The sequence below is a fragment of the Scatophagus argus genome, chromosome 18 (assembly GCF_020382885.2).
Source record: "Scatophagus argus isolate fScaArg1 chromosome 18, fScaArg1.pri, whole genome shotgun sequence".
NCBI classification, from domain to species: Eukaryota; Metazoa; Chordata; class Actinopteri; family Scatophagidae; genus Scatophagus; species Scatophagus argus.
The window spans coordinates 21,797,008-21,807,324 of record NC_058510.1 but is presented as its reverse complement, the minus strand read 5'-3'; the positions used below and the strand labels follow the sequence as shown (position 1 = coordinate 21,807,324).

At 36.9% G+C, this 10,317-nt stretch overlaps 2 protein-coding genes across 2 annotated transcripts; one reads left to right on the top strand and one right to left on the bottom strand.

The window, feature by feature from the left end:
* The first annotated feature begins 546 nt into the window (after positions 1 to 546).
* ppp1r17 (protein phosphatase 1 regulatory subunit 17) lies at positions 547 to 3,031 on the top strand. Its single transcript, XM_046370551.1, has 4 exons — positions 547 to 616; positions 1,118 to 1,208; positions 1,828 to 1,980; positions 2,436 to 3,031. Exons 2-4 carry the CDS (start codon positions 1,139 to 1,141, stop codon positions 2,504 to 2,506), a joined length of 294 nt encoding a protein of 97 aa, XP_046226507.1. The 5' UTR covers positions 547 to 616; positions 1,118 to 1,138; the 3' UTR covers positions 2,507 to 3,031.
* Positions 3,032 to 4,081: 1,050 nt separating this feature from the next.
* LOC124049208 (calcium/calmodulin-dependent 3',5'-cyclic nucleotide phosphodiesterase 1C-like) lies at positions 4,082 to 7,855 on the bottom strand. Its single transcript, XM_046370543.1, has 3 exons — positions 6,127 to 7,855; positions 5,142 to 5,441; positions 4,082 to 4,243 (listed from the first exon to the last, which is right to left on the bottom strand). Exons 1-3 carry the CDS (start codon positions 6,311 to 6,313, stop codon positions 4,083 to 4,085), a joined length of 648 nt encoding a protein of 215 aa, XP_046226499.1. The 5' UTR covers positions 6,314 to 7,855; the 3' UTR covers position 4,082.
* Between the last annotated feature and the right edge of the window lie 2,462 nt (positions 7,856 to 10,317).

The following is a 10,317-nucleotide window of genomic DNA, read 5'->3' as shown; positions in this document are numbered from 1 at the left end:
AAGGCATAGTGTATGTGGCAGGTCCCCATGCTGCCTGGATTTTTAGAATGACTAATGATAGTTTCATCAAGTAGTTATCATATAGTTCTTCTCTGCATTTGGAAGTGGGGAACATGAAACAGTGCTGGTTAAAAACTGAGTAGATTTTGTATCTAGAATTGACTTGGTTTTCATCTTTTCCAATTTTCCAACAGGTAATTATGGCACAGTTATGGCCTACTAGCACAGGAACAAATAACGCTACATCTTTATTATTTATCATTTTTATGTAAACTCACATTGAAATATATATTGGCCATCATAATTATATTGCTATAAGTTAAGATAAGATAAGGTAAGGTAAGATAAGGTAAGATGAGCTTAATTGATCTCACAGTAGGGAACTTCTACATGCTTTACTACTAATTATTAGCTCAAAGGTGTACAAAAGAAATGAAAACGTATGAATTTGTCAGTCATTCAGAACTGTATTCTAGCTTCAGCAGCTTCCAAGTGGAGGGGGTTATCTGTGCAGAGGATAATGGATGCAGAGTAGGCTGGATGCTCCTCCTCTGATCTTCATAAACTGGAGTCACACTGCTTTAGTCTCTGTCTCTGTGACACTACCAGTACTGAGGTAAGAAAATATTTTCCTTGATTCTTTTGTTATTGTTTTTGTCTTCATTTGATTTTAGTTATTGTATTTTATTTATTTATAGATATCTTTATTGTTTATATAGCTTTTTCTTAGTAGTATATACACTTGTATTTCTTTGCACTTCATTGTTTTCCTTCAGGTTCCTTTTTACATGCTCTGCTGGCTTGGAAAATCATGCAAGAATAACCACAAAACTAACATAAGATTTTAATTATTTTCACAAGTTATTTAAAGGTATAAAAGTATATCTAAATACATACGAGGCAATGACGAATTTCTTCTAGACAAAGAACTGCTGTTTGAATGTGGTGGTTTGATCAAAGCTTGGGTTAATGCAATTTTGTCCAAATGCAATGAAGTCACGCAGACACACACATACACACAGATAGCCCTTTCCCCCTGCTTTATCTGTTTTTAATGTCAAAAGATCCAGTAATGTTTAATGATTAATCAATTGTGTGTGTGTTGTGATCTGTGTAGAAAGTCCAGAGGGCTTCAGAGATGACGACTGGTTGTATGAAGTCCACCCTGGAGTCCGAACATGGGCTAATGACACTGGAAAACACACACTGTAAGCACAGAGCTCTGGCCCTTTTCTTTAATAACAGCAAAAGTAAGCCAAAATGCAAAGGAGCTGTTTTGATTGAACTGTAAATCAGGCTCTTTATAAAAAGAAATTTGACTCTGATCCATGATTTTATTGGTTTATTTGTTTTGTTTTTAAAAGGTATTCATGACACCAGTAAATTCTTTCTTTAGAATGAGAAACAAAAATAACAATCCTTAAAATACTCTGTCAAGGAAAACTGCACAGAAAACTGACCAGGCTAGATTGTTGTGAAGTTTAGGGTTTGCGTTCAGTGTGACATTGTTCAAAGGGTGGCATTATAGAAACACATCTGTGAATGCTTCTCACAATGCTGTTATGTGTGGGAAAATGTCACAGTGACATGTGTGCAGTAACCAGTTCAGGAACCGCTGATTCATAGGTAGAATTTTGAAAATGTTGCCAAAAATAAAAATGACTCTATGTATGAATACCTAACTCAAATTATTTGCATGTTTCATCCACATGTGACAATGTGTCACTGAAAACAGAGCTGTTGTTTATGCTCTGTTTGTAAATATGTGTATTGAGAGGTATGGTGAAGCTGGTTGACAATATAAAAGTTTGTCTCACTGTGTGACAGACAAGGAGGTGCTGGTGGATAGCAAGTCAAAGATGAAGAGTGATGATGATGATGAGGAGGAGGTGGATAACTTCACAGACAATCAAGAAGACCAGCTGAAAAAACCTCGCAGAAAAGACACACCTGTCCTCAACTCTCCTCCACATGTACCAGGTCAGCACATGTGCACACACACACACACACACAGACACACACACACACACACCCATTGACATTTCATTATTAATTATAACCTTATAAACCTTATATCATCAGAAACAACAACTCATATGAACTTTATCTGATCTCCCACTCATGGCATGACAATACTTTTCAATACCTTACAAAACATTTTCTGATATGCCACCACAATAATTATGCTTTAGTCACAACAATTAGCTAAGTTAGGGAAAAAGCATGCTACAATAAGTTCTTTGTTAGCATTATAGAACCCTCTTCACCATGATTAAACAAAGCACTTGATTAAGATTTGAACATTGGCCAACTGAACACTGACCTTGGCCAAAATAATCTCAAAGATTCAGTAGTATTTTTCTGGGGCTTTCAACCACATCTCATATCACAACAGAACTGGTTTCTTGGCTGACTCATGTTTTTCTTCTCTTTAGGAGTAAGACTGCTTAAGGCAGAGAAGCACATGGTCCACTTTGAAGATGAGGAAAAGGATGTGAAGGATTAATGCTTTTATTTCACTTTTATTTAGATGTCAGTAAATCTTTTTATGTTCACAGTTCCATTAAATCACCAAACATTTAATTTTCACTATACTTTTGTTGTTCTGAAAAAAGGAAAGAAAACAGCTTTAGTTCACTGGTCACACATGACAATTAGCTGTACACATGCTGATTGTGTAGATGTCTTGAAAGGCTGTATCACATTGAAGACATATTTAAGGTATTTATGTTTAATATGAAGGCAGTCTCCAAAATTGTTATTTTGACAGATATTTCCATTGTAGAGAGTAGGTATTAATTAGGGATTTATGGCTGAATAAGATTTTTTGGTTAGTACACCTCAATGTGTTCAAGCCCTGAAGTACAAAGGAACAGCACTGGCAGGACAATTAATAAAATGCAGATTGGGAGGAAAGCATTCAGTCTGACATAATACAAATACTGCATATCACTTACAAACCTTATGTATCCTGCTTGTTAAATTTTATTTAATTGAAATGAATGAAAATAAACACGTCTGTGTTAGTCCATCCTTTTGATTTTGAGAATGAGGGTAGGACACATAGAAGCAAGGTCTACTGCAGACAACTCCACAGTTTGTTAGGGACCCTAGACTCGTGCATGATTCAAAATGGCTCATATTTGGCCAAGTATGGTACTTTATCTGTATTTCTTTTTAACCAGTTCATGAGATTAGAGACAGACATTTAATTAGAACATCAGGGCACACCTGCAGCTCAGGTGTTTCTGTGCTGCTCGTGATAATGAAACATGGCATTCTCAATCAAACTAACTTTTAGGTAAAACTGTAGGTTATTTACCTAATGACATCCAGAAGATAGTGGCTTACAGTTCACTAAATATTAAAAGTTGCTAATGTGAAAGATTGTAAAAATTTGGATTGATTATAGAACATCTAAGCTTTTTAAAGTATAATAGTAATTTTTCATTCATCACCCTTTAGAAGCTACTACTGCTGATAGTGTTGCGACTAACGCATTACAGAATCATTGCATTGGAAAAACCTGATCATCAGGTAAAGTGTCCCCTACAGCTCACTCTTTCATTCTTCATTAAAAAAGCCCATATTTTCAGTAAGCACACAAATCTGGCAACTCATAGGTTTTCCCAGTAACACTGTGAGGAGCTAAAATGACAAGATTTTTGAGATCAGTAAAAATATTAGTCAGACAATTTAGCAGTGCTGTGGCATTTTCAGTCTTGTTAGGCGTAAGCATAACATATAGGCAAAAATACAGAATGTGAATGACCTATGAACACATTAGTACATCTACAATAAGAGCAAATACAGCTGTTTCCAGCTGGAAGGACAAAGAAGATGGAGGACAAGCAGTGGAAGTAATGCAGAAGCTTTTAAATATATGGTACCATAACCATAAAATTACTTTATTTTTTTTTCAACTAATACAAAGGTGCAATATTTAAAAGGAGAAAGATTATAATGTCATAGTATCATCACACTTATGAAACACACACACACTCTCTCTCTCTCTCTCTATATATATATACATATACTGTATACACATATACTGTATACACACACACATAAGGTATATAAGGTCACTTTCGGCGACGCAGGGAGATGCACTGCAGTTTCCTGGCTTTCCACCTGGCATCAATGGGCTGTATGTCAGTGACCTTAGACTTGAGCAGTCTGTAGGTGCCAGCACAGTAGCTGGGTCTCTTGTAGTAATGGACCGGAGGGCAGTCAGGCTGAGGGTCTGCAGAGACAGCAACATTTAAGTTAGCATCAGTCAAAGTCTGGGATATGAGCTGTATCTTATCAAGACTTATTTTATATAAATGTGCAAATTTAAAGTAAGTTGTGTAGCTTTCAAGAAATCTAATAAAATAATAATCATAAAAAGTCAACATGATATTTAATTTACAGCTTAGGTGGATGGCTAGCTTTATGACTTGAAAATAATCAGTCACGAATGAAACCAAAGCAAATCAGTGATAAAACACATTTTCTTGTTCAAACCAGATCTGGTCTAGTTTAATTTTTTTTTCACTTACTCCAACGATTTATCGGCCCTGTTTACTTATGGCCTTGCATTGTGGATGGAGGTATATAATGTTCCTTGAAAAAGACGGTGTATTTGCTTTTTTCCAGTGCATCTTGCAGATTCTCAGGTTGGGATTTGGAGAGTCTGCAGGCCACTGTTGTGATCATTGACACATTCCTGATCCATTTTAAAATTGTAATGTGGGGCTTTTTCCAGCTGGGAGGAGGCTGCTGCTGAAGGGACGAGTCCAAGGTATCCCCTCAATACATTGCATTGTAAAGATATGATTAATTTTATTCACTTCACCTGTCAGTGGTTTTAATGTGTGACAGATTGGTGTGTGTATTTGTAAAAGCCTAATCTGTAAAATACCTAGTAACTATAGTAAATATCTGTCAAATACATTTAGTGAATTGAAAAAATGTTAAAGTAAAAAGTAACTTTGGTGCTTTTCATATGTAGTAGAGTGGATTACAGTTGCTTAAAATGAAATAAGTACCTCAAAACTGTGCCTAAATACACTACTTGATGGAATATATTTAGTTAAATTAACACTCATAAATTGTTCCCATAGCAGGTTTCCAAGTGAAACAGTTGTTTTCATGCATACCATTCTGACATTGCTGCAGCTGTGTCCCTGTGTGGCTGTCAGGTTTCTTCTTGTCCATGTAACTGGGTTTTGATCCCTGCAGGGAGGCTTCAGTCCTTCCTGGATTGTTGTCTCGCTTCTCTTTAGGCTGTCGCTTCTCTTGCTGCCTCCTGTTTTCCACCTCCTCCTGTTCTTCCGCATCTGTTTTCATTTCTTCATGCCCTGTGCTGGGTCTGTCAACAATCTTCTTCGACTCTGTCTCCTCTTCTGCCTCATTCTCTTCCTGGGCCACTGCCCCCTTCTTTGCATTTTCCTCAAAGTCTGCCAGTACACACACACACACACACACAGAGCAGGTTTTTTTTGTTGTTGTTGTGGCTATAATGTACCCTTCAGTTACCTATTGATACTTCTTTTTGTTTTTGTGTTTGTTACCAGTAGATATAACAGATCTCTATTAAATACACTTTCTTTGTGGATATCCGTGTGACTGAGTATTTCTTCCATCAGTTTCTTTCAGTTTCAGTGATCCACTGATTTCATGGATACATACACATCATACTTGATGATACATACTTGATGTAGCACACATTCAAAAAGCCAAACAGCAGAAGAAATCAAGGTATGGTATCTGTGTTGTACTGAGCCAAAAAGCCAGTTCTTTTTTTTAAAAAAATAGGACAGTAATGTGCCATGATGTGTCATGCCTAGTATGACATAAATAATGTGCACCTCGTTGAAAAATTTAATTAGTACAGTGGTTATGGAGATATCTAAGTAACTGTAATTGATGAACTTATGCAGCTTGTGTACAATGCTGGTGGGGAATGTCGATATATGCAGATTACATGGATGAAAGGAGCTTACAGGTGACCATATCATAAGAATCATTAAGTTGTCCAGTCAAGAAAAATGGAGAGCACACTCAGTTCAAGCTCCCAAAAACTTATCAGCATGTAAGACTGACTTAATTGAGTGAGAGATATTAAAGGATTTGTGTGGGCACCTTTGGCGGCATGGGCCTTCCACGTCTCCTTGTTGTGACGAATCTCTTGGTTCCATGTGTCCTTGAAGCTCTTTAAGTCCACTGTGGTCAAAGAGCAGCTGCCCTCTGAGGCTGTACTCTTAACACTGGAATGCCTTCCATCACTGCCACTAATACTGTTGATGTTATGGAAAGTGTAGGCATACATGTGCACATCAGAAACACATATGCACAAATTCAGTCATACAAATGCACATGTACACCAACTGTTAAATGGTAACTTCAGTTACCTTCTTCTCTGTCTCACAAGGTATTTCTCCTTGCCACTACACTACTTTACACCTTGTTATAATAAACATTTACTTATTCATCAAATGTTATCAGATTAGTTCTTTATTAAATGATAGCCATAATTCTGCATAAATTTTGACTTCAGCAAAATAATTTTGTACTTGCCAGTGATGATCAAACATTCTGTAGTATTCTCCAGTAATAAAATCTCAGTTACAGGTTAGATTATTAAGTAAAAATTAGTTAATTCATTCTCACCTTGACCACCAATGGCTTTTATCTTATTTTTGCATCTTTTGCTTTACCCATATGGAAGCGACTACCCATATGGATTTTGATGACCCCTCATCAAATAAATAAATAAAAGAGAAGAATTGTATTTGCCCTAGATAAATTCATTTCTTTCAGTAAGCTGTTTCAGTTCTAGAAGTAGTACAAGTACATTTAGATTGTCAGGAATACTTATTTTAAGCACAGTGCTTTTAAAGAGACAGAAGATTTCACTTGAATTGTATGTATGTATGTATGTATGTATGTCCTGTTGTACCATGACTATCTAAAGGACTTTAATTAAGAACCATGCTGTTCCATCAACAATGGGAGCAATACTTCTACTACTACTACTGGCTCTAAAAACTGGCACTACACTGACATCTAGTTTTGACATTATACATGGTTATTTGATGTATTTGTGTCATAGACATCATGCATATCTCTTTCTGATTTTTAACTCAAGTGTCAGGATTATAAATGTTGGGCTAACAGTCAGTCAGGAAAACTTGAGAACACATAAATGTTAAAGAAAATATACTATTTTTGATAAGTTGCAGTTCCTTGCTACATACTAAAAACTAATACTACTAGTATGAACTGTATACAAAATGGTCAAGCTAATCTCAAGTTACTTTTTAATTAAGATGGTTAAAGGGCCAATTACTACCACAGTAACAACTGCAACATAGTAGATGTCAAAACAGTCTGTTCAGGCCCAAGCACTCCTGAGAAGAGCTATAATGAGCCAAGATAAATGAAATCACCCAAATCACACTGGCTCAGCAAAGTTCAGGCACAACTTTTTCACGCAGGAAATTAATGTTATTGTTAAAGAGTGGCAGGACATAATAATACTACATAATAAAACTTTATTTATATAGCACTTTTAAAAACTCACAGTTACAAAGTGCTTAACAATAACAAAATTATTGCAAACCGAAAAGGACAATCAGTGATTAATTAGGTAAAATACAGTAAAATTCAATAAAAGAAAATAAAAAAAGAAATTGAGTTTGATAGGATCAATGACTAGAAAGCCAAGAAATAAAAGTGAGTGTTAAGAAGAGATTTAAAAGAGGACACAGAGTTTGGCCGTACTGAGATCCTCTGGCAAGGAGTTCCAGAGTTTTCCAGAGTTTCCCTTAGTAACTAGTCAGGCCATTTATGGCTTTAAAAACCAGCAGTAAAAACTTAAAATCAATTCTAAAACTCACAGGAAGCCAGTGAAGGGCAGCTAGAACAGGTGGTGTGGTCACTTCTGGTATGAGTTAAAAGCCTGGCATCGACTGTAGTCTGTGAATATTATGTTTACTGATACCTGAGTAAAGGACGTTACAATAGTCAAGTGTGGAAGAAATGAGGGCATATATGACAGTTTCAAACAGAGGTGGGGGAAGGAACGGTCGAATTTTTCTTAATCGTCTGAGCTGTGAGAAACAGGATTGAACAACCTTGGTTACTTGTGTATCAAAGGAGAGCTTGGAGTCGAAGATGATACCAAGGTTAAGAGCCTCAACAATACTGGTCAAGGTGCCAAGACAGGAGGACAGATGGGTAACAATGCAAGTTGGGGGTGGGAGGTGTAATGATGATGATTTCTGACTTAGTGTCGTTTAACAGCAGAAAGTTGTTGGACATCCAGTTTTTGATTTCTGTTAAGCAGGATAGGATATGTGTGACATCAGAGCTGCTGGTTGTGAGTGGTACATAGAGTTGAATGTCATCGGAATAACAGTGGAAATCAATATTGTGACTGTGTAGGATATGACTGAGGGATAGCATGTAGACAGTGAAAAGGAGGGGACCCAGTATGGACCACTGAGTCACACCAAGGGAAAGGGAAGTGAACTTGGAGGATGCATTTCCCAGCCTGACTGGAAAGGACCTATTTAAGAGGTATGAGGTGAACCATTCTAGTGCCGCTTCACTGACTCCAACAGTGTGCTTCAAATGGCTGATTAAAACATTGTGATCCACAGTGTCGAATGCGGCACTGAGGTCCAGGAGGATTAAAATCGACTGGAACTTTTTGAAAATCCAGCTCTCGTTCATTAAAGAAATTAACTGGGAGGCCACAACTTTTTTATAGAATTTTTGGATAGAAATGGTAACTTAGAGATGGGTCTATAGTTAGAACAGCAGGGTTGAATGATGGCTTCTTTAAGAGAGGGCAAACAATAGCCTGTTTGACGGGAGATGGAAAGTTTCCAGAGGATAGAGAGCAGTTTATAATGGCTAAGATGATGGGACCAACTGTGCGAAGAACAACTTTTAAAATCAAGGTAGGGATACAATCTGAGAGGTAGGTGGTAGGCTTTGACGGTGCAACAATGCGTTCCAAGAAGAAAAGTGAAATCTCATGGAACTGTTTTAGGGAGAAAGGGGTGGAACAGACAATTTCTGGTTCTTTAAAGACAATGTGGAATTGTTTGGGACTATCATTGATTTTTGTTGTGAAATAGTTGAGAAATTCGTCACATTTCTCTGGAGAAGGTTCAACAGACTCACAGGTATGCTACTGAAATAGTGACTTTTTGATTGGGTCATCTGTAATAATTGATTGGTCAGGTGTAATCCCAGTCATTTTTGAAGATCATGTCAGTATTATCTAACAACATACTGTAAGTGTCAGCCATATTATACAGGATATGAGGGTCTTGTGTGTGTCACCTAGAGTGTCTGAAGCCATCCAGTCCAGAGTGAGATGCCTGTTCTATAAGCGGTGCTACTATCCTCTCAATCATTTCTGTCAACACAGTGAAAGTCGGCTCCACAATGAAGTCAATAAATCCTGCAGAAAAGATATGAGAACAAAACCATCAGTCCAATGATATATATATATATATATATATATAGAGCTGTATATGTATATATACATATATATATATATATATATATATATATATATATATATATATATATTGTATCTGCTCTTTCCATACCAGAGCCGTGGGTAGAGTGAATGGGTGGCTGATTTAGACGCACTTCCGACACATCTTTAAAAAGTTCCATTCTTCTTTATTGGTGAAAATTTACAAACAAAAACATCTTCATAATTATAAGAATATTCAAGGCTTAACAAAACTTCACAGAAAACAAATCAAACGGGGCCTAAAGTGGTCAAAAAACTGTTTGCCACCACGTCCTCTCCACCCTCCGTCTACTCCTCCCCACATTCCCATTCATCCCAAAAAAAAAAAACTTCCCAGACCTGCCCCTATGACGTCACATCACACCTCTTACCGTAAATCGGCTACAACATTCCGGTCCCTAATTCTTGTATAACAAGCAATTACATCACAATCTATTTGTAGCCATTAATCAAGTTTGTAAAGGTCCGTTTAGAAGTCCATTGGTGTCTTCTTAAAAATTCCAAAGGTCAAACAAACAAATAAAAAGAATAAATAAATAAAAATAAAATTAAGGATGCCAGTTAGTGTATCAGTGTATGTGTAGAGTCAGAGGTTCCAGAACATGACTCAATTGAAGGCAAACATTCACTGTTGCCTTTACACTGCTACAATCATGAGGCAGATCTTGTTGATGGGCTTCTCCAGCTCACTTGTTTGTGTCTTGATACGGACACGCCGAACAAATCCTTTTGAATCTGCCATAGTTTCTATGATGCGTCCAACTGGCCAAGAATTT